Here is a 25,502-nt window from a genome sequence, read left to right on the forward strand (position 1 = left end):
AAATCCCATCATGTCTGTTGAATTTGCAAGGGACATATTCTATTTAAGGTCTAGGAGGAGCTGGGCTGGCTCCAGACCAAACAGTGAAGAGGGTGCTGCTCTCTGCCTGCTGTGTCCTTACCTCTCCTTTTGACAACCTTTTTTCTCTAAAAAAAAAAAAAAAAAAAAAAAAGTGTCTCAGAAAAGATACGGACTCTTTGGTCTGATTTGAGTTTAAATCCTGATTCTGCCTTGTTTGGAAGCTGGGAACTTGAGTTAATATCTCTGAAGTTCAGCTCCCTTTCTCATCAAAATCAACTGTGGCACAGGCTTGCCCAGCATCTTAGGTGGGGAAATGTATGTGAAAGTGCCCCCCATAGGATGACAGAGAGGTTTCAGGGCATGTCACTTCATTTGACTTGACGGCAGTGGCTCTCCAGCACCCTGGATGCCTCGTCCAGAAATGGCAGGACGGAGGGCCACGATCACTTATCTGCCATGGACATGCTGTTGCATGTGCCACCTGTGTGCTGTCCCTGGTAACACAGTAGGTAGCCAGAGCAGGTTGGGTTTCACAACTTCTCTTCCTATCTCCCTTCTCCAGGCCTTCTCCATCCAACCATCGCTGTATTTTAATGTTCTCATCAGTCTCCTTTGTTACAGAGAAAATGTACGGGGTAAACCCCTTTACCTTACGTACTGCATAAACACTTCTCAGTTTATAATACTTTTGCAGTCATTCATTGAGGGAGCTATCCATGTAACTATGGATAGTTTTTAGTTCTCTTCGCCCATCCAGACTGGCCTTCTCATCTTCTGTGAGGCCAAAAATGGAGAGAGAGTTCTGCAGATAAGGATTCTTCAGGTCTAGGGACTTCCCTGGTGGCACAGTGGTTAAGACTCCGCACTCCCAATGCAGGGGGCCAGGGTTCGATCCCTGGTCGGGGAACTAGATCCCATGTGCATGCTGCAACTAAGAGTTCACATGCCACAACTAAGGAGCCCACCTGCCGCAACTAAGGCCCAGCACAACCAAATTAATTAATTAATTTTAAAAAACCAAAAAGGATTCTTCAGGTCTAGACTTGTATGGACTTGGCCCAAATTCCCCTGAGCATTCCCTAATTAGCAGGAGTGGGGTCTTTAGGGAGTACTTCCAAAAGGCAACGACTGGTGCATGTGCACAGGAAGTCTTTTATCAAAAGAGGCCCCAGTATAAATCAGCCAAGGCTCTCTTTGCCTTTATATGGTATGCTATTAACAGGGTAAAGCCTCAATTGTATTTAATCCCAGTGATAGATCTTGCCAATAGAACTGAACCCACCTGAGTGATAGTTTGATTCTTGCTCTCTGTTCTCTAGAGCCAGTACAACCTCTGTACCCTACTTTAAAATTCTAGTCAAGAGGGTGTCAGATCGTACTTTTTAAAATTAAACAGCCACATGTATGCCAATCCATAAATAAGAAGCACACTTTGGCCAGTATGGAGGTGATGATATTAATATGGGCTTCATTTCCCTGGGTCACTGAATGTACCAGGCACTGCACCAATGCCTATAATAGACTGTGGCACATTTAATCTTTACAAATCTGTAAAAAGAGGTCCTATGTGCCCCATTTTTCAGATGAACACCCCAAGAGCCAAGGTCACACAGAAGGTTAAGACAGAATGTTGAGAGTTAAACCAGAAAATCAAAGTCCCTGGTGAGATTTATGAGATGATATCTGAGGCCAGACATGGGTATTAAAGCAAACAGTCTTAATAAGGGAAATGCGGAAACTGATCAGAAGCAGGGCTGGGAGAGAAGTGTCCACAACTTAGCAGTTAAAATCAGAGCATGTCTGACAGAGCGCTGTGTCATAGGTGCCAAGGGCCTGTTACAAGGGAAAAGCCTGTGTCATCCTCCTCTGTACCTGCTGATCAGCCTCGGCTGAGAAACGACTCCCAGGCATCTTTTTAAAGGAACCCTAAATTCTGTAGAGGGAGCTGCTTTTCCTAACAGCTCATTTAGAATCAAAAGAGCCTTGGTTGAGCCATGTTTGAGAACCGCTCAATAGTACTGTGCTCACTCGTGGAGGGTGTGACAGAAATAGAAAATATGGTTCTGATTCTGAGGGTCCAATCTGCTATGTGACATCAGAGCTAAGGATCCGTCTGATGAATAAATACTGTGCAGAGCACCCCTCCTCCTCTTTAGCTCCCTCCCTGACACCCCACGGCTCCCTCCCCCGTTACAGAAGAAACCAGTCCTTGTTTACCCACCACAGATTGTTTGGGCTGTGAAAAAGATGCAAGATATGATTTTATATCTTTGGGGTCATACAGCTCTCAGAGCTTCCAAAGCTGAAGGCAGTCCAAGCTCCCTGGAGCCAGTCAGGCATTTGTATAGGGAAGGCCAAGTGTAGCTTCTGGTCTGCAGGGGAAAGGAAACTGGGGGGAGCTTTAGGAAGACCCCAAAGTTTCCTTGGTTGTTTAGTCTCTCTTGCAACCAACCTCAGTTGCGTTAAGTATAAGTGGATGAGAAACATATGAATGACATTTCTGTTGTGATCACATGAGGGTTTCAGCATGATGAAGAATGAAGCTTAAGGAGTCCAAAATCCTTTGCAAATAATTCAGGACATTGCAGGCAGTATCTGGCAGCCTCCCTCCATCCCAAATTTGGGAACCATTTGGTTGGGTGATACACCTGCTCAGTGCCCTCTCTGCCCGCTTAGGCTGCTAAGCCCCAGGGGATATCTATGAACAGGTTTCATGTGTTCTTGTTTTGCTCAAACTGAAATAAAGGAATTGGTTTCTAGGAAAGGCAAACTCTTTACTGGAGGACTCTGAACCTTTCCAAAACCTCCAAATAGAGGAGAGGAAAATTTGGCAGGCCTGAGCTTTATTAACCGTGGGTCACTTATAGGTGATTGGACATATGTTATATTCTATTGTTCTTAATGCCAGTGAGATTGTTACGTTAATAATAATTTTAGCCATGCTCTACATTTGTGTGATGATTTCATTTTCAGAGCATACTATGTACATATTGCATATCAAATACCTATTATGTATGTATTTATAGATCTAGGTATATACATTCACACATGTAACATGTGTTAGGACAGCCTGCAGTATGGAAGCTAAGGGAAGAGGCAGGGAGGCACACTCAACCCAGCAATGGCAGAGAAGTCAGAGTTTAGAGAAGGCTTCCCAGGGCAGGTGATATGGAGCAGAGTCTTATAAAAGGACGTGTAAGAATTAGTCAGGGGAAAGTGAGAGGGGCTGCCTTTCAGACAGAGAGAGGAGAATTGATGAAGACTCAGAGATGAGAAAGAAAAGGGGAATTGGGGGAATTTCTAGGGTAATTTCTCTCTTGGGGAATTTCTGGGCCTTGGTGGGCTTGCTGCAGTAAAAAATGATGGGGCAAAGGGCGGGGGAAATGGTCACGTGTATGATTAGGCCAAACAGATCAAAGCCAGGTCAGAAAGGTCTCATATGCCGTGGGGAGCATCTAAAGGATGTAAGTAAGGGAAGTGATATAATTAGGTTTGTGTATTAGAAGGATCATTGGGGTGCAGGTATGGAAGTTAGAGTCTGTAAGTGGGGCTTGTGGAGGTGCAGGGAGAAGGACAATATTTGGGGCAGGGAAACCAGTTTAACTGCTGTTGCAATAACCCAAGCAAGAAAAGGTATGGGACTGACTAATGTAATGACAGTGGGGAGAAATGCAAAGGCTTGTGTTTGAAAAATACAGTTGATAGTCCATGCGACCTACAGTAGAGCAGATGAGTGAGATCAAGAAGGGAAGAATGGTATCCTGCTGGATGGGTAAATAGGGTACCATTCACTGAGACAGGGACCCCCCGAACAAGAGGAGCCCCAGGAGGAAGGATTTCAAGGTCTGTTTTGGACATGTCGATTAGACGTTCAGGTCAAATGTCTTGTATGGAGCTCAGGAGCAAGTTCAGAGTTTGGGATAAAAATTTGAAACTCAACAGCCTAAAAATTGTCATAATACACATGAGAGTGTGTGAGCTGACCCCGAGAGTTGTGGTAAGTAAGAAAAATCCAGGAGGGAAGAGAAAGAAGAGCCCACCAGAGAGACAGAGCTGATGTGGGGTAGGGTCTGGACCTGACCTCGGTCGGGTCTTTGGACTCACATCTTTCCACTATCCCAAAAAGGAATAGAATTAAACCATCTGTGCTTCACATTCCTTGAGAGCATGTTATGTCCTAGGATCATTATATACTTTATACCATTTCAGACTGGCATAAAACTCTAGTAGGTGAGATTTTATCTCCATTTATAGATAAGGAAGCTGAGACTCAAAGAGATTCAAAGGTTCGTGGCTAGGATGCGACCAAACCAGAATGGAAAACCAGGTTTTCCTGACTCCAAGGTCTATGCTCATATTATTGTACTAAACCGTGTTTATTTACTGCCTTTAAGATAAGATGTGGTTCCTCACCGTTTCGTAGGAGAGACAAACAGCTCACTTCAATTCAATCTGAGAAGTACAAAAATAGAGGTGAATGCTAAGAGCCCCCATTCATAAACAGAATTCTCTGTGCTCTTTTTTGTACTGTGTAGTGGGCTGGGAGTTGTCTGGAATGTGTATAAATGTTTTTTTTCTAGTAAGACGATAGCACAGTCCATTTGGAGGGAGAGATGAGCCACCACGGAAATACCCACCGGCCCCACACATGCCTGTGGCTACCCTCGAACATTCCCAACCTGGCTGGAGACACTCAAAACAAAACCTCCTGTTCCCTCCCAGGACCACTGGCGCCTGGAGCCTGCCTCCTGCCCCTGCCAGAGACTTAGGCCAAGCTTGGGATGATGGAGTGGGGGAAGGCAGAGCAGACGTCTCTGAAGCAGCTCCCTGCCCTTAGCCCAGTCGACACTCCCAGAAAGAGGTGTGAGCAGGCGCCTGGGTTTTATCACCGCAGGGAAACTCAGCTGACAGTAGCATAGCCTTAGATCAAAGTCAGCCAGTGGCATCCACTCATGGATCCAGCTTGGGCACAGACATGAAAAGAGGCAGGAGCACATAGAGAGAGACTTCTAATGCCAACTCCAGCATTTCTGATCCTTGTGATCCTGGGTGGTTTGCTTACTGTCCCCGTCCCTGGGTCTTCACCTGTAAAACGGGCTGTGCGTGCTCGACTCCATGTACTCTTAGGGTTATTCTAAGTCTGAATGCAAATGTACGCTCAGAAGTCCCTTGGTACCTGAGTTACTACCCAGCCCATCCTGCCCTCCAATACCTACTACATTGTAAACTTCGAGGGATTATGTCATTTACATGGCTCTGGACACCCATCTTTCTGTCTTTTTATATTTAAAATAGTAGTTTGAACTCAGTCTGTATCCAATAAGTATGTGCTGAATATTTACTCAGCTAATGTAAGATGTTATAGATAGTAGCCATTGAATATAACCCAAGAAGTTGGCACTCAAGAAAACCCCCCAGTAATCTTGGCCACAGGTCAGAGAGGTAGTAGAACAAAGTGGATACTTACAGAAGCCCCAAGAGGTAACCCCATGCAACCCCATGAGCCCCAGGGCATGTGAGGGCAGAGTCTGTGTTGAAATAGCTTGCTGTAGAGTTCTGATTGGCCAGCTAGGGGAAAATGACTCAACTTCCCAGAATCTTAGTCTCAAAGACAAGAGAGATCTTAAACATCTCTAGTCCAATCCATTTATTTTATAGATAAGGAGAGTCAGATTTAGAGAGAAAAATAAGTTGGTAGATAATAACTTGGATCCTGCTTGGATCTTGTAATTACTTCTCTCGTATTTACTAGCTATTTGACCTCCTTCAGCAGAGATGTCCTCATTTGTGGAGTATGTATAATAATAGGACCTCAATGGGTCCTCAGTGGGTCTCATTGGGTTGTCATGAGTATTAAATGTGATAATGTCTATAAAGAGCCTAGAAGAGTCTGGCACATAATAAGCCCACAATAACTGTTAGCAATTACTATTTGATTTCTACTTCTCCTTCTTCTTCTTCTTCTTTCTATATTATAATTTCTTCTTCTTACTGCCTGGCTTTGAGGGTGGTTTCACTTAGACTTTTTTTCAGCCACCGTATTTTAAAAATTGAATCTTTGACAAGCAGTAGGATATGCTGATGCAAAAATATACCCATCCTTCAAACCATGTGAACTTTTATATAAAGTAAAATGCAGAACTTTAAGCCCTCATGAGAATCAAGATGCTTGCACAGCTTCATGACTCTGATCGTTGCTGCCTGGGATGCCCTCCCTCTCTACCTAAAGAAGCACTTATTCGTCCTTCAAGGCCTGGCTCCCATGTGGCCACCTCTGTGAAGTGCTCACTCCTTTTCCCAGGCAGTCTGGGCTTCTACCACACTGGTCACCCATCTCACTGTAGCACTTGGCATGTTTCGTTGTAATTTTTCTATTTCCACTTCTGTCTGCCCAGCCTGACTAGGAGCTCCTTGAGGAGGAGGGCCATGCCTTATTGTTAATTCTTCTCCTCCAGCTCCTCCTTCCTCTTCCCCCTCCCTCCTCCTCCCTCCTTCCTCGTCTCTCTTCTATTATTATTGTTGTTGTTATTTTGCCTTATTATTTTTATAACCTTGTTGCTGATCTCAGTGCCTAGCATATAGTGTGCAACCAAATGTTTTGTTTTTATTTTGTTTTTTAAATTATTTATTTATTTATTTTTGGCTGCATCGTGTCTTAGTTGCCGCATGCAGGATCTTCCTTGTGGCATGCAGGACCTTTCATTGCGGCACGCGGGGTCTTTCGTTGTGACGCGTGGGCTCTTCCTTGCAGCCTGTGGACTTCTCTCTAGTTGTGGCATGCGGGTTTTCTCTTCTCTAGTTGTGGCGTGTGGGCTCTCTAGTTGAGGTACGCAAGCTCAGTAGCTGTGGCACACAGGCCTAGTTGCCCCGTGGCATGTGGGATCTTAGTTCCCCAACCAGAGATCAAGCCTGCATCCCCTGCATGGAAGGCAGATTCTTTATCACTGGACCACCAGGGAAGTCCCAAATGTTTTGTTTTATTGCAGGTTTTTATAACTTTATTCATATCACACATAATTAAAGAATGTGTCAAAGGTCTACATACACTTTAAACAATACTAAATTGAATACTCATGTACCATCACCCATGAAAAAGGATATTATGGAAGAAAATATTACCGGCACCTTTTCTGTGCAGAATTTTAACTGTGTGATCAAATAAATGTTAACTGCTTTCTTGCTGTATTTTGCTTGATGTTCTAGTTCTTAAAGTAAGTTTGAATCTTGTTTTGTTTTGGACACGGCTCATGATAAGTAGTCCTTCCAAGTTTATACCACCTGAAAATATAAACTTTGCTTCTGTATTGTCATCTTCTACTTCATTATTAAGACCATTGACTAAATAAAATTAAGAATGACTCTAGAGACCTGCTTAATGGTTGCAGTTACTTTTGGCTGTGGCCATTCATCCCAGTCACCTGACTATCCCATCACGCAAGCCTCATTTCAAGGAGAACTAATGTTTACTTGGTATTTAACATATAATAAGCTGTTTATATGTGACAGCTTATTTCATTTTCACAAAAGTCCTCCCACATTTATATCATTCTTCCCATTTTGGAACTGAGGAAACTGAGGCTCAGAAAGATTACCTTTTATAAGGTCACCTGGCTGGAACGTGGTAGTCAGGATAGAATCAAATAGATCTTTGACTCAGCCCTTGTTTTCTCCTCTGCTCTTCACAAGTGTATGAGGGAAAACTCTGATCAAAAGCCTTTTGCTCGTGAAGATTCCCTAACCTACTTGTCATCAAGGCTAGGAGGTTGGTTCAATCTGAATGAGTCTATGTTGGCTCTAATAACCCTTGCTTTCTGCCCTTGAAAAGTAAATGAAGGACTCAAAGAATCAATGGTAGCCTAAAATCAAGGGCATACTTTGGCAGAGATAAATACAGAACCTATAGAGCCTGGCTGCTTTGTATTTTTATAACCTAGGGCATGCTATTTAAGTCTCTGCTTCAGTTTACACATCTGTACAATAGGAATAATGATAGACTCTCCCCTTTAGGGTCGTTGTGAAGATTAAGTGATTTAACTCCTGCAGTGTGCTTGGAATATGGCCTTTAGTAAGTACCCAGTCAATCGTAGCTGCTGTTGTTGCCAACAGCACATTATTGCTGGAAAGTCAGTGTCCTGTACGGACACCTGTCATTAGTGGAGTAAAATGTGCTCCTTCCTTTTGGATCACAGAGCAGCCTTCAGGCCAGGATAGCCATCAGCATGGAAAGAGCTTTCACAAAAAAATATTTTTAAGTATTTAGGTTTATTGCAAAGGATTAAAGCACACATAAATACATGAATGTGCTCACTCTCTCTCTCTCTCTGTCAAAACAAACTATTACTTGTTTTCTCCCAGAGCTTGGGAGTGATTGGAGGTGCTCTGGGGAACATATTTCTGTGCCCTTGTTTCCTTACTTTAGTCATGATATCTGACGAGAAGCATGTGCCATTCCAGATGAGTGAGCACAAGCAGGAGTCAACTCAGAAATTTCTGGACAGAGCCGGGCAGAGCCTTCACCTGCCATTTCTGAGCAGCAGAGCCCCCGTCTGCCAATGGAGTTCTGCAAAAGCTGATGCAGGAACATCTTTAAATCGTGGGGTTTGGGGTTTGGGTAGGGGGAGGTGATGCAAAGCTCACCTAAGCAATTTATGTATACAAGTTTTGTTTGTTTGTTTTTTAAAAAGCATATCCTGGGGTTTGAGGCCAGTATCTACCTGAGTTCAAGTCCCACCTCGGCCATTTACTACCTGTGTGACTGTGGACAACGTGCAACCTCTCTGAAACTAATCTGTCTAATGATGCTGGAAGAGTTCTGGAAGAGAAGGGGTGCAGGGCATGAAAAGAGATGGCTTGACTTTGGTGGGTATCCATCCACCTGTCCAAACCCTGGATCCCAAGTGCCTGGCATGGGCTGTCTTATTTGCCCCAAAGCAGCTGGGGCATGCAGTATAGGGCAGTAGTTTCTAGAGTTGGCATGTGATAAAATTTCCACTGGCAAAGACAGAGTGACAAAAATGAAGACCATTTAGTGTGTGCTTCTTCTGTCTGGAACGCTCTCTGTATCGTATATCCACACAAACACACACACACATATATATACAAATACAGACAGATATACATATACTCACACCTGAATAATTTCTATGTATGTTTTCATCTTAATTCAAATATCACTTCTTCAGAAAAGCCTTATCTGACCCCTAGACTATATTAGGTCCCTCACTTATGAGCTCTTATAATAACTTTTGATATTCTTTCATTTATTTATCACAGTTTGTATTTATACATTTGTGTGATATCCATCTTAGGGTGACCAGTTGTCCCTTTTGCCTAGTACTGAGAGTTTTCCAAGACATAGGACTTCTGGTGTTAAAACTAGGAGAATCCTGGCCAAACCTGAATCATTGGTCTCTCTAGTCTGCCTCCCTCTGAAGAGAACAGCTCCGTGAAGGTGGAGACTATGCTCTTTTGTTTACATTTGCTTTCAGTGCCTGGATCACAGTAGGAGCTCAGGAAACATCTGTTGAACCCATAAAGAAATGAGTGAATATGTCAATGAAAGCTAAACTGTCTTTTCTTGCAGGAAAACAAACAAACAAACCTTTTTTTTCCCCCTGAGATTATTCTTTTTCCTTTAGGTGTTAAATTTACCCTTTTATAAATTACCTTTATTTGGCAAAGTTTAAAGTTGATAATATTGTATAGTCTCCTGCCTTCCCTCACCCCCTTCCTCTTTGGAGGGTGGAATTCTTGCTGATTTGAGGAATCACTCATTTAGTGAAAAGGGAACCAGAATAGTTAGAGCTCAGACATTTAAAGAACGTTTATCCATATGCTGAAGTGCTGTACTATAAACTTTATGAGGGCAGAAATTATGGTTATATTCAGTTCACTTCTGTATCCCCAGGGTCTGGCGTAGTAAGGGCTGAATAAATATTTGTAGAATAAATGAATGAATAGATTCTCTGCCCAGCCTCAAGACATGCAGGAGTAGACCCAGTGTGCCTAACTCCTTTTTCCTCCCTACCTTTTAATACACCCTTCCACAACCATAATATCACTTCAGCATTCATCCCTGCTGGGTGGATGAGAAGCTCGTGCCATCCAGATGAGTGAACACGTGGTCCATCCCTGCCTGTCCCAGTCCATCTCTTGATGTCCTTTCCTAACACCTAATGGGCTTCCACAGTCTGCTACCAAAAAAAGACGTCGCCGTATCTTGAATAATGAGAGCATCTCTCTCACCTGCATGTCTTTGTTCAAGCTATTCCCTTGACATGGAGTGCCTGTTCTAATTCATCTGGCTAAATCTTACTAGTCTAAGCTTATGTCCCATTCTCTCAGAAGCCATCTCTGGACCATTTCATTCCTCACCCACTGTGCCCCTCCACAGTATCCTATGTTTTGTCTTTACCATCCCATGGACCACACTGTTTTCTATTTGACTATTTACTTATCCAACTACCCTGAGGTGAGGAGCTTCTTAAGACAAGAACTCTTTCTGATTCATCTCTGTGTCCTCAGCACCCAGTTGAGAGAAATGGTATGCTATTAGGTGTCTAATAAGTGTTTGTAGAAGGAGGGGGATATATCAGTTATTTCGTGCCATTAAAATGCTAGGTTAGAAACAAACATAAAATCCTAGCGGTATACAAAAGGACATGTATTTTTGTTCACAAGTCTATCGATTGGCTGGGTGATGCTGGTGATTCAGGCTCGCCAGTTGCTGGAGGACTGCGAGGATTTGCTGATCCTGTTTGGGCCCTCTCACGTATCTGAAACATCACGTGTGACAACTGAGCTGACTCAGCTTGCTGCATATCCATCCAGCAGGCTCGCTGGGGCATGTTCTTGTGGCAGAGGGAGAGAAGGAAGAGCAGAAGCACACAGTTGTCGAGGCCTAAACCTGGAAAACCGGTGCACAGTGTCACTTCCGCCTCATTCTGTTGGCCAAACCAAGTCACAAGGTTGACCCAGACTCAAGGGTTGGGAACCCCACCTCTCAACAAGAGGCGCTGCGAAGTCATATTGCACAGTGGGTGGAAGCAGGGAGGGCTAGAAAATGGGGACCATTATTACAATCAGTCTACCACAGAGAGGGAGTTGGCCAGGAACTGTCACATCAGTTTCTTTCCAAAATGATCTCTTTTCTTCTACCTTGACGCCTGAATGAGTTTATCAGAAAGGTTTCCAGAGGTGAAGCCAGGCCCGTCCTTTGTCAGGACTAACTTCCCCACCATCAAAGGTATTTAATAAGAAGCTGAATTCTATGGTCATAGAAACATCACATGGGAGGAGGATAAAGCTCCTTCTAGCCTTGAGGGACAATATTTTCACATACTTTTCCCCTTTCTTTCCAGATCAGCAAAAACCCGATCTTTGTACCAGGAGTCTGGGGCCCTTATTTCTCAGCCATGGTCCCTGGGTTCTGGCTGAATGAAGGTGGCCAGAGCGTTACTGGAAAATTGGTAAGTTGACACTTTCTTCATATGGTCTTTAATGTTTTTACACCCTTGACTAGTCCATTTTGTCACATTCCCCGTATACCCAGGATATCGAAGACTTGCAGACTCCTACATCAGAAGAATTAACTTTCTCTTAGGATAAAGTCTCACATACGGAGCATATGTAGCCCGTGTCTGCCAAAGGAATAAATGTTGATCCAGGCATTGATGACTAACCCATCTTCTCACCTATCTTTCTTTCACAGAACAACCCATTTTTCTCACGGCAACAGGAGTAATATTCTACTTGGTAAAAAGGACTATGTTAATCTCCAGCCAGAATCCTTCAGTGGTTCCCTGTAGCCCTTGGGACATAGCTCAGATAGTCTTCTGGGCACATCATTCCCTTTGTGGTCTGTCCCCTCCAGTCTCACCCATGTGCTTGTCACGAAGGCCAGATTGCCCTACTCACAGCTTCCCCATGGCTCCTGTTATTCTGCTCCTCTGTGCCTTTGTATATGCTTCTTTCCCTACTCGGAGAGTTCTTTATCACTTGCTAGTTTTACTTGATCTTTAAGATGTAACTCCAGTTCTTAGTGCATTCTGAGATAATCTGTCTTTTCCAGAAATCTACGCACTCTTTAAGGGCATGGGTTGTATCATACTTCTCTCTGTATTTAGCTCAGTGCCTGGTTCATAGAAGGTGCTTGGAGAAAATGTGTTGAATTCATGGGGTCATCTCATAGGGAAGACAGAAGATCTATAAAAGTGAGATGAGTACTATACCAGAGGTACAAGGCATAGAGTTTGCACAAAGCTAGATTAAGGAATTCTTTTCAGGGGAGAAAGCATTTGTACTGCACCTTAATGATAAATAGGGACCAACCAGACACAGAAAGGTAGGGATATTCTTCTAGGTATGAGAACTTGCATAGGAACAAAGACATGGCAGTGAAAAATAGCAAGGCATATTTGAGGGTAATTGCAGAATTTCAGTTGTGGCATAAACTGTTCTTAGAAGAATGACTTACAATAAAAGTTAGAGAGCTGGGCAGGGACCATACAGAAGTCCCTGTAAAACATGCTAAGGAGTTGAACTTCAGGTAGTAGACCACGGAGAGTAGGTGAAAGATTGGAATAGTGATGGGTGCTGTCAGATCTCTGTTATAAAAACTGGCTAGCAGCCGTCAGGAAGAAGGCCTGAGGGTGCACGGCTGGGTGAAAAGAGACCAGCTTTAATAGGTTAGTCCACAGACAAAAAGCCATGAGGATTTTGGCAATAATGGACAGTGGCAATAATGACTGAGAATTGAGGTCAAGAGATCAGCAGACCTTGGAAGGATTAAATGTGGAAAGCAAGGGACAGTAAGACCCAGGCTCAGTTACTCAGCCTCACATTCACTATGTTGTACTGAAATCATCTGTTTATGGTCTGCTCCCCTACCAGCTTTTCTAAATGTCCAGCCAAATCAAAAGTGATCTGATCTCAAGCTGGATATGGATACAAATAACCATTAATTTTCCATTTCTTCATGTGTTTCTCTTTTATTCTTAGCTGCCTCAAGTTCTCTCTCAAAGTTGATGCACGCATAGGTGGGTGGCTGAATTCAAAGAGCATGTTTTGTGCCTTCACTCTTGCGCCAGGCTGTAGAGATACCTGAATTAGTCCCCCCATTAGTCCCTGGTTTTAAGGAGCTCATCGTCTAGTAGGGAAGCACAGTGAGTATAAATTAAATAACGTCTGATAGGTCTTAATAACCAATTAGACTTTTCTAGAAAAGTCAAGAAAAAGACATCACTCTATGCCTAAGGTACAGTGGGATTGAAACTTTACAGTCTCCTCTTTAAACTAGTGTTATGTATTTACACAACTTTCCACTTAAATATCCACTCCCTTTCTATGACACATAGAAAACCCATTACTGAAACATAGCCCTTTTCAAGCCCACATCATGGTATAATTACCTTTAGGAGAACCAGAAGTCATAACAGACACAGCCCAGAGTCTTTTTTAACAAGGATAACAATCCAGTAAACTAACTCTTTGTGCAGGATGCATTGTCCATGAAGCTGTCCATCAACAGGTTTTCAGAGAGTTAGTTTACTAATTGACCGTCTGTGTCAGTCTAGAAATGCTTTTACCAGTATTTGACTCAGAGTTGGCTCTGTTGCTATGGATATAAGCCATCTTTGCCCAAACATTATGACGTATCTTGGTGGACAAGAATTCGTTATGCCTGTTTCCTAAGCCTGAATTTAAATTTTAAAAAATGACCCTTTTCTGACCATTAATAAAATCTTCATAATAGTCCACTATGGTTTTTGACAAGAATCGTGGGACTTTCTGGCCTTTATCTAGCTAGTTGATTTTGCATCATCAACCAATGAAGTTGCATGTAGAGTTACACTTAGGGCAGTTCTATGTATAGAGTTTCATTAGACATAGGAATGGGGTATGACTGACTTACCCATGGGTTACAAAAAGCAAAATCTAAGGAAGTCGAGAAGTTAGCATAATGGGGCAAAATCTGAATCAAGAACAAAACAGACTGTCCAATAAATCATCAGTCCAGAGAGGCCAAGCAAAGAGACAGAAACCACCTATAAAATAAAGAGATATAAAAATAATAACGATGATGATGGTAATAATAATAACAACAACAATTGTCCCTTATTGAGTACATTTTCCTGTGGGAAAGATTTATATATGTATATGTGTGTATATATATATATATATATATATATATATATATATATATATATATATAAAATCGTGTTAATCCTTGAATGATACTCATAATAATCACAATGCCTAATATTTATTTTGAAGACTTATGTCCCAGTCTCAATTCCAAGAGCTTTTCATGTCCTATTTTATTTAATCCTCTGATACCCCTATAAGTTAGGTACAGTTATTATCCATATTTTACACATGAAGAACTGAAACTCAGGGTAGCAAGCACAGCCTGGAGAGATTCCTGATGCAGTGTCAATGGCCTTTTTGCCTGTTTCCGTTGGTACTCACCTTTCCTTTCCATTTACTTATTCTGGTTTATCACCGGTTTTACAGCCTATTGTCATCATACAGAACACCATAAGAGGAAGTTACATTGCTTTTATTCCATGTTTCATATGTACATATTCTCTCATAAGCTATGTCTGAAAGTGGCTGCTCCGTTATTACATTGTCCAGAATATATTATAAACATGCAGTTGTAAGTATATCATCTAAAGCAGAAGGGAAGAGATAGAAGAAGAAGAGGGAAGTAAAGAAGGGGAAAGAAGAGAGGGAAAAAAGAAAAAAGAAACAAAATTTATCTAAACTCTAGATTTGGAAAAAAGATATTTTGTTTCATTTTTACAATTAAATACAGATCTTCCATCACAAAGCAAAATCCTTCATTCCAAGTATATGAATAGATTGGTACTTTAAAAAAAAATCTCCATCTGGTTAACTTCAGGATGAAGAAAAAAATAGGATAGGATCTTTTCTGGCTCTGGAGCCTTTGCAATTTCATCTGTCTGAGATTTGGGCTTGTTTTTCACTCATTTCAAGCTTGTGCTGCTGCTATTTATTTCCTCTTAGAAGGGCACATACCCCATTCCCATGGATGATTTACTTCAGTTCACCAAACACCCATCAAAGATTGTCTCGTGCTTGTTGATACACTCTCCAGAAAGTTTTGCAAAAACCATCACTTTTTGCCCAGGCTTTTTCCACAGAGCACCAACTGGTACAGTCACTGTGTCCAGATGCTGAAGCTTATTTCCAACTGGACCTCAGCCATCCCTCTGTCCAAGCACTCTTCTCTGTCTTACTTGAAGTCATTTTTATTGGGGGAGGCATCGGGTAAGAGAGCCTAAGACAGTTTCCTAAGCTGCCCCTATGGTGAAATTGGCTTTCTGGGACAATTGGGCTTGGTGGGGAGTTACCTTTGAATTTTTTGAAGCCAGAATTTACATTTATAAATTTGGGCCACAGGGTCATAATGTTTGCAGGGCTCTAGCTCTTGGAGTTTCAGAATTGGCGCATTGCGAGTGCCTATCTGCCTCCTTCCTTGTCACCAAAGCCCCTCAGCCTGGGGCTAGCCTCAGGGGGGTCAGCCAGCTCTTCCATATGAAGAGCTTGCCATGTACTCGGTGCTGTCCAGGTTAGAGGTAGTGATGCCATCCCTTCATTCAGTCACTCTTTCCAGCACGTTACAGAGATTTCCTGAGGGATTACTCTGGGCCAGGCAAGAATATGGTCACACGTGATTCTTGTCCTCCAGTGGCTTATCATCTAGTGGGAAAGTTGGATATGGAACTGACAATTATAATTTATTATAGCACATAAAAGTAGATTGCACTACCCTGACTGGGAGAATCTGTTCTATGCTCAGCACATTGAGGCCCTCATGAAGATTCAGGATTTCATCTGATCTTCACAGCATGTCTATGTGGTCAGTTTTACTAGTGACTAAGGCTCAGAACAGTGAGGTAACTTGATCAAGGTCTTAACAGTTGTAAATGGGGAGAGCCTTGATTCAAATCCAAGTCAGCTACTGGAAGCCCCAGATCTTTCCAGAATTGAACCTGACTTTTATAGGGCTGCCTTTCTGAATTTTTCTTACAGTTCTCTTGTAGACTTCCTTGAGAAGCAATTATTGTATCAGTTAGTGTGACTTTCTTATCAAGTGTATTAAAGCACATATAGTTGGCAGGCTTTGTAAGGCCATGAGAGAGAAACTTATGTGTATCAGCCTTGACAGGATCTAGGTATGTAGACTTAGGTGTGTCCCCAGCGTGTCACATTAGCTAATTGGAATGACTTCATGGATACAAAGACCAGCTCTGCATAAACAGATGCCTCCCTGTTCTCTCCTCCTGCCCAGGCTTTCACTGTAATTTTTGTACACCCACCTGGATTCCTGCACAGCTTCCTAATTACCTTACTCTTCCTATAAGGACACCAATTCTATCAGATCAGGGCCCCACCCTTATGATCTTATTTAACCTTAATTACCTCCATAATGTCTCCATCTCCAAATGCAGTTGTATTGGGGGTTGGGCTTCAACATCTGAATTTTGAAAGGATACAATTCAGTCCATAACAGTCATACATATTTCAAACAAGTTCTGAGAAACAAAGCATAATCTTTTGTGTTTACCTACATATTTACCATTTCCATTGTTTTTTATTTCTTTATGAAAATTTAAGCTTCCACCTGATATTTCCCTTCAGCGTGAAGAACTTCCTTTAGCATTTCTTTAGTTGTTGCAGGTCTACTGGCAAACAAACAAACAAACAAAAACACACCTTCTTAGGTTTTTTTTTGTTTTTTTTTTTGGTTTTTTTTGCGGTACGCGGGCCTCTCACTGTTGTGGCCTCTCCCGTTGCGGAACACAGGCTCCAGACGTGCAGGCGCAGCGGCCATGGCTCACGGGCCCAGCTGCTCCGCAGCACGTGGGATCTTCCCGGACCGGGGCACGAACCCATGTTCCCTGCATCCGTAGGCGGACTCTCAACCACTGTGCCACCAGGGAAGCCCCACCTTCTTAGTTTTCTTCTTTTTTCCTTCAACACTTAAAGATGTCAATGTATTGTATTCTGGCACCATTGTTTCTTATGAGAAGTCAAACATCCTTTATTTTGTTCTTCCCCTATGTACAGTGTATTTTTTTTCTCTGGCTACTTTTAAGATTTTCCCTTAATCTTAGTTTTTATTATGGTGTGCCCAGATATTGTGTTTTGGAAATTTATCCTTCCTCCCCCAGGTTTGCTATACTTCTTGAATTTGTAAATTCCTGTCTTTCACCAAGTTTGGGAAATCTTTAGCATGTATATATTTAAATGTCTTTTCTGCCCTATTTGCTCTTACTCCTCCTACTGTGACTCCAATTACACGTTTTTAAGACCTTTGGCTATTGTCCCATAGCCCCTGAGGGCTTCTGGGGTTTTTTTATTCCCCCCAGTATTCCTCTCTCTTTCTCTCTCTGTCTCTCTCCTTCTCTCTCTCAATTAGACACTCTCTATTGGTCTTTTTTCAAGTTCACTGACTCTTCTGTCTGCAATCTCCAACCAGCTCATGGACCCATACATTTCAGATATTATATTTATCAATACGAGAATTTCTACTTTTTAATTGTTTCCATTTCTTTGCCATTTCCTATCTGTTTGTTAGTTATGAGAGTGTTATCCTTTACGTCCTTAAGCATTGTTAAATTACTAGCTTTAAAATTCTTGTCTTCTAATTTTAACATCTGTGTTATTTCAGGGTTATTGTCCATTAAATGGCCATTATCTTAAGTAAGAATTACATTTTCCTGTTTCTTCATATGTCTAGTAATTTTGACTCATATCTTGAACATTGTAACTGATGTATTGTAGAGACAGTGGATTATTCTTATTTCTCTGAAGAGTATTTTTTTTAAGCAGGTAATTTAATGACAACTCAAACTACAAGTTTTGTCTCTCCTTTGTTGAGTTCTTTAAGCCTTAGTTGGGTTACTTATTATGTAATTCAGAGATCATCCAGAGATTAAGGTAACATTTATGCATAGTGTTGAGCTCCCTTTCTATGTCTCTCTCCTTTCTGAGATCTCCCTACCTTTTATTTTCTAGTTGCTATGGTGGCCTTGAACTCTGACCTCTAATTTCTTAGCTATGAAGACTGCATATTTCTATCTATCTGAGTATTAGCTGTCCTGCATGGCACTGATTAGGGCCTGCCCTCAGGCAAAAATCTGTAAAATCAAGAAACACATGTAAAACTCTTTTTTCCGGGGCTTCCCTGGTGGCGCAGTGATTGAGAGTCCGCCTGCCAGTGCAGGGGACATGGGTTTGTGCCCTGGTCTGGGAGGACACCACATACCACGGAGCGGCTGGACCCATGAACCATGGCCACTGAGCCTGCATGTCCGGAGCCTGTGCTCCACAGCGGGAGAGGCCACAACAGTGAAAGACCCGCATACCGCAAAAAAAAAAAAAAAAAAAAAAATGTTTTTTCCTTCAATGTGTCTGTTCCTTCTCAGTTTCTACCTGGCTTTGGTCACTTCCCAGTATCTTTAGGGAATTGTTTGATATATTTTGATCAGCATTTATAATTGTTATCTGGGAAAGAATTCATATGATAAGAACTATTTAGCCATTTTAAGAAGTGGAACTGGGCAGAGGGGTGGTGGTGGTGGGATGCATTGGGAGATTGGGATTGACATGTATACACTAATATGTATAAAATAAATAACTGATAAGAACGTGCTGTATAAAAATAATAAAATAAAACTTTTTTAAAAAAGAAAAATATTTCAGATGTGATAAAAACAATATACTGGCTTCAGAATTTTTAAAAAGGCAAAATTAAAATGAATAAACATTTAATCAAAAGTCTCCAAAAAAAAAAAAAAGTGGAACTCCTGAATGATTTCTCTTAAATCAAATAAGATTATGTTTCTTCCCTGATTAAAACCCTTCTGTTGGCAATCTGTATGTCTTCTTTAGAAAAATGTCTATTTAGGTCTTCTGCCCATTTTTGGACTGGGTTGTTTGTTTTTTTGATATTGAATTGTATGAACTGTTTGCATATTTTGGAGACTAATCCCTTATTGGTCACAATGTTTGCAAATATTTTCTCCCATTCTGTAGGTTGTCTTTTCATTTTGTTGATGGTTTCCTTTGCTGTGCAAAGGCTTTTAAGTTTGATTAGGTCCCATTTGTTTATTTTTGCTTTTATTTCTTTTGCCTTGAGAGACTGGTCTAAGAAAATGTATTGCTACGATTTATGTCAAAGAATGCCTATTCCTCTTCTAGGATTTTTATGGTGTCACGTTTTATATTTAGGTCTTTAAACCATTTGAGTTTATTTTTGTATATGGTGTGAGGGAGTGTTCCAATTTCACTGCAGTCAGGATAGCTATCATCAAAAAGTCTACAAATAATAAATGCTGTAGAGGGTGTGGAGAAAAGGGAACCCTCGTTCACTGTTGGTGGGAATGTATTTAAATTGGTGCAGCCGTTATGGAAAATAGTATGGAGGTTCCTTAAAAAGCTAAAAATAGAGCTACCATATGATCTAGCAATCCCACTCCTGGGTATATATCCAGAGAAAAGAAAACTCTAATTCAAAAAGATACATGCACCCCAATGTTCATAGCAGCACTATTTACAATAGCCAAGACATGGAAACCACCCAAGTGCCCATCAACAGGTGATTGGCTTAAGAAGATGTGGTATATATATATACAATGGAATATTACTCAGCCATAAAAAAGAACGAAATATTACCATTTGCAGCAACATGGATGGACCCAGAAAATATTATACTTCTTGAAGTAAATCAGACAGAGAAAAACAAATACTATATCACTTATATGTAGAATCTAAAATATAATACAAATTAATATATATACAAAATATAAACAGACTCACAGACATAGAAAACAAAGTTATGGCTACCAAAGTTATGGAGGGAGGGACAAATTAGGAGTATGGCATTAACAGATACAAACTACTATAACCTAAAATAGATAAGCAACAAGGATTTACTGTATAATAGAGGAACTATATTCAATCCTTGTAATAACCTGTAATGGAATATAATCAGAAAAAAATAACTGAATCACTATGCTGTAAACCTGAAACTGACAAAATACTGTAAATCAACTGTACTTCAATTTAAAAAAATCTTTCTGTATCCTCTCATAGTACTTAGAATAAAATCTAAAGCCTTTGCCGTGGCCTGCTTGATTTTCTCCACTTTCTACCTCTCTATCCTCATTTTATACAACTTTCCTACTTACTTACTCCAGTCTAGTCTCACTGGACTCCTGTCAATTCCTAGGACATATGAAGCTCTTTGCTACTATAGAATCTTTGCATTTGTCATTCTCTTTACTTGGAAATTGTTGTTTCTTTTTTTTTTTTTTTTCATGTCTTATCTTAAATTTCACCCTCAGGTCTTTCCTGAACCCTCTATCTAAAATCGGTGTTCATATTACAGTAACTTATCTATTTCCTTCAAAGAACTAATCACTATCTTTAATTATTATATGTATTTGTTGACTCTATATGTCAATAGAATATAATCTCCGAGTGGACAGAAAGTACACCTACCTTAATTGCTACTGAATCCCCTGTGCTTACTATGACCAGAACAGAGTAGGTGTTCAATTAACATTCATTAAATCTATAAAACCTTATCAGTCTGGACTATATTTGAATATTGGGATACCCATTTTCCCTTCATAAGTCAAAGCTTTGTGAAAGCGACGACTTCTATTTGTCTTTGTATCCTGAATTATTAGAATGATGCCTAGCACAGAGTAGATGTGTATCACATTAGTTTCATGAATCAGTGAACTAACAAACTGTAAAAATGAACAAAGCTACCAATTTTGATGGTGAATGAAATTGACTAAACTAGCCCTGCATTAAATCAGAATTGATCAACTTGTAAGAGAAATTGTCCTATGTAAAGCTTATATTAAAGTTGTAAAAAAAAAAAAAAAATCAACATATAGTTTATATTTTCCTCTCCGGAATGTTTGTTGTTCCTAGGAACTGTTCAGTATTGAAACTCGCAGTCCTTTCCAGCAGTATTAAAAAAATTGTCTAGATTGGGCTTGCTTCTTTCATTAGATTTTCATGAGAATTTCAAAGCTGGGAAAAATCAGGCAAAATGTTTTTGCTTTGAGATAAGATTAGGTAAGCAAAGAGTTGAAATAGCTTAGATGAAGAAGTGACATTACAGGTAAATACAAATGGAAAAAAAGCAGTTGTCACAAGTGATGAACATTGCTCTGAGCCTAATGATTGTTTTACCTGTAAAGAAGGAAAAAGGCAGCCTCAAGTCTAACAGATAGTCTTGGTGGCGCAGTGATTAAGAACCCGCCTGTCAATCCAGGGGACACAGGTTTGAGCCCTGGTCCAGGAAGACCCCACATGTCCCGGAGCAACTAAGCCCGTGCGCCACAACTACTGAGCCTGTGCTCTAGAGCCCACAAGCCACAACTACTGAGCCCACGAGCCACAACTGCTGAGCCCACGAACCACAACTACTGAGCCCATGTGCCTAGAGCCCGCGCACCGCAACAAAGAATAGCCGCCTCCCCACCGCTGCAACTAGAGAAAGCCCGCGCGCAGCAGCAAAGACCCAACACAGCCAAAAATAAATAAATAAATACAATTTTAAAAAAAGAGCAGATTGCTCCATCTCCTATTAAAAAAAAAAAAAAAAAAAGAAGAGACTAATAGATAAAACTGATTTTAATAGAGAAAAACCCATCAAGCAATAAGATAGCTTTGTCTTAGCAAAATGATCATGGAACCTAAAATTCTTAAATTTTAAATTTGCCTTTGTGATGTGTTTTTCTTGCCTGTAAACTCTTTGCCAAAGGTTTTGCTATCTCAGGCGGTGCAGTTCTCTGTGTAGTTTTACAAACTCTTGCCTATTTGTCGTATTAACTTATTCAGTGTTTTAGAGAGAGAATTAGAAATGGTCTTGTCCAAGGTCATGCCCTGAGCCAGAGTTGAGCTCAGGTCTCAGGAGTCCTTGTCTGCGTTCTCTCCGTCATATCAAGGGTCAAAAACGCAAATGCTTAAAGAAGTCAGACAGCATAAATGAATAAACACACCAGGCAATGAGGTATTTTTTACTTCTACAGAGAAGTTTCTCTTTTCAGCTCTCAGTACTCTCGGGCTGAATTCCATGTTCCCTCCTTTGACAGAGAGATGGGCATAGAGAAATAGATTGCTACTACAGGTAAAACATTAGTGCCATCATGATGATAAATTGAGTGGTGGTGCCTCTCACAAACTGGAGGGTACAGGCCTGTCTGAAGGGATCAGTCACCACTCAGCTCCAGCTGACCCTTGCCATGGGGGAATATGGTGACCCAGTGTTTTACACTCACCAGTTCTTCAACAGAAACCAAAATCTGGACTAAAAGTGAAATCTCCCAGTTTTAAAATATTGGCTCATTTTTAATCACATTATATATCCCACGTAAAATACATCTGTGGGCCAGATGCCACCTCATACTACCCATGTATGATCTCTGTGTTATACTGTATTGCATTTCTATTTTTCCCATGTTCCAAATGCAGGTGCCACCTTAATAAGGAAATGCCAAAAAGCCCCACAATTCTAGTTATGTATTGTAAGATGGCCTTTTCCTCTTGATCCTGACCTGAAAGCCATCCTGAGAAAGATCTGACTCCACCCAGCTTAAGCTTCCTACCTATCCAAATAGTTTGTAGCCTTTTCTGCCTTCTCCTACAGCTGCCAGCTCTCAGAGCTGACATCTCAGAAGATGGAGGAAACAAGTGAAGAGTCATAGAGTCAGGATGGTTCTGTCTATATATTTCTAAGGCAGCCACTTGGCAAATATAGTTATTGTCGTCACACTTGTTATTGGGAAACAAATAACCACTTAATGGGACGCTGTGATCTTCTATACTGTGCTAAATGTATTAAAGAACAGAAGTAGAAAGATCAACCCTTGCAACAGGCACTCCAGGCTTTTGAAATGAGTACTCAGTTATTTGACAAACTGGCGCCTTCTTTGTTAATCAGGGTGGGCCTTTGTCATCAGATGCTGTGGGAAAAAAAAAAACCAAAAAACTGCAGCTGACCTTTTAAGGTCTTGTTCTTCCAACCATTTTTACTCTTTTGGTGGTACTTCCTTCTCTTTAATAATAGGCGTTACGATCTAAAAGCCACCTGTATATCACTCACTGCAACCTTCCCTGCAAAGCAAATTTTACTGTCCACATTTTACAGTTGTAAGAGAAGAGGCTCTGAGAGGTCAAGTAACTTAGGTAGCAGAGAATATAAGTATAGACCATGAGTTTTGAACCTAAGTCTGTTTCCAAAGCCTGTGTTTTCAGCTACTGTCTTAAAATGTAGATTTTATTATTATTCAGGTATGATGAGGCCAGCAGATCAGGAGATGATTGCCACTGAAAGGATAGTTTGTTACAGTTCTCCAGAAGAGGGGGCTGGCTAAACCATGTAGGGCCAAATGGGAAGCACTAAGGTTGTCCCTAGTTGTCTGGAACCTGGCTCTGGGGTGATTAGAGCAGGGAAATAGAGGAGGTGTGCTCTGTATTAGTCAGTTTGCATATGAAAGGCATGCTTACAGGCCAGTTGGGTCCTTTACTATCTCTAGGAATTGAGCCCTGGAAAGGGCAGTCTCTCCAGGGTCAACAGGGCCCCAGATCCCAAAGCATCACAAATACAGAAAAATAAAAAGACATGATTAAAATGACCACATTTCCTTTTATTAGACCCAAAAGTTCAAAGCCATCCTTTCACTCTGATTTTCTTATGCTCTGTAACTACTCAGTCACTAAGTTTTGTTTTATTTTCTTCAAAATGTGTCTCATTCATTCTTTCGAGATGCCAGGCATTGTAGGCACTGAAGAATGGGAAATAATGAGGTTTTTGATTTGAAAGAGCTCAGAGTGTAAGATAAGAGATAGACATATAAACTAATCGTTATTGAAGAACTTGATAAATGCTGCAATAGAGCAAGGACAGGGGATATTTGTGCCTTGTATTCCCAGTGTCAGCCTCTGAGCCCTGTCTGTGTTTCCTAGCCTCTGTGCCTAGTCATCTCCCCATTGTACATACCCTACTGGGTTAATTTTCCTTAACTTGTCATTATTTTGCTCCACAAATCGAAATAATTTCCTGTGGCCTACAATTCAGTAAAACAATAGTCACTTATCTGACTTTTAAGAACCACTGTCTGTCCATACCCTCCTCATGCATCCATATTTTCACCACTTCATTTATTCTCTAATTTAACATACAGTTACCCTCTGACCAATGTGTGCCCCACACAAACAGACACAAATACAAAGCGTGGTAAGTGCTCCCAAGAAGTACATGGTATTCTGTGGGCATGTGGTCCATTATGGTTTGTACATCCCACATTTATCCAACAAATACTTATTGAGAATCTATGATATGCCAGTCTCAGGGCTAGACCAGTCTTCTTACTGTCTATACCCAGATTTGTCTTTCCGTCTTCATATCTCATCACAGCCTCCTTTCTGGTATCCCTTGCCTCTAGCCCTTTACTCCTCCAAACTGCCTGTTCTTGGCAATTATTATATATACAACTATATAATAATTGCCAAATATTATATATACAACTGTACAGTAATTGCCAAATTATTGACTTCTTGCTTTATGCTCTTGTATGTATTTCTTATTTTCCACTCTATCCCAGAGCCTAGTCCCAGTACCTGGTGTATTAGGCATTTGGTAAATACCAAATAACTGCATTCATGCATGTGGGACACATACTAGCTTCTGTGCTTCCTCCGGGAAGCTCATTTAAATCTCCCTTCTCTGACCTCCTAAAGCACTTCCCATAGAAACTAGCCTCAAATCAAGTAATGGCTTTAATTATCCATTATTGATGCCAGTGGCTTCATTGTGATGCTCTGACTGGATTGCAAACTCTTTAAGGTCCAAACTATGCCTCATTGCAGTAACCCAAAACTGAACCTTCAGCAAGTAAATATTCAAAACCTGGGTGATTTTCTTTCCCTTGAAATCACCAGTTGTTTTGGTATTATTTTGACACATTTCTACACAATGGAATTTGACAATTTATACCTGGAAGTTGAGTAGACAATGTGACATGGTAGTTAAGACCAATGACTTTAGATACAGAGAGAACTCAGTTTGAAACCTAGATCTGTCACTTACTCCCCTATGACCTTAGGCAAGTTACTTAATCTCTTCTAGTCCTGGTTTTTTCATCTCCATGGGAATGTTGTAAGAAATAAATGAGATAATGTATGTAAAATGCATAGCTTAGTATTGGTATATGGTAAATGAGTCAATAAATTTTAGGTGATATCATTTGTTCTGTTGTTGGCATTATGGTAGGCACACTCTGTGTCACAGAAATCCTGTTTTAAAAGGAGACTAGGGCTTCCCTGGTGGCACAGGGGTTGAGAGTCTGCCTGCCGATGCAGGGGACACGGGTTCGTGCCCCAGTCTGGGAAGATCCCACGTGCCGCGGAGCGGCGGGGCCCGTGAG

General features: G+C 41.1%; 1 protein-coding gene across 16 annotated transcripts in view; it reads left to right on the forward strand.

Annotated features, from left to right (window-relative positions):
* FGGY (FGGY carbohydrate kinase domain containing) overlaps positions 1–25,502 on the forward strand; it is a 425,082-nt gene that overhangs the window by 267,382 nt on the left and 132,198 nt on the right. For all 16 annotated transcript variants that reach the window (XR_004348564.1, XR_004348561.1, XR_004348565.1 and 13 more), the window contains one exon: positions 11,382–11,489. Coding sequence is in view for 11 of the 16 variants with exons in the window: in XM_032623526.1 (XP_032479417.1) it covers positions 11,382–11,489 (108 nt within the window). In the remaining 5 variants the exon portion in view is untranslated. The remainder of the gene's footprint in view (positions 1–11,381; positions 11,490–25,502) is intronic.

The sequence above is a fragment of the Phocoena sinus genome, chromosome 1, assembly GCF_008692025.1.
Source record: "Phocoena sinus isolate mPhoSin1 chromosome 1, mPhoSin1.pri, whole genome shotgun sequence".
NCBI classification, from domain to species: domain Eukaryota; kingdom Metazoa; phylum Chordata; class Mammalia; order Artiodactyla; family Phocoenidae; genus Phocoena; species Phocoena sinus.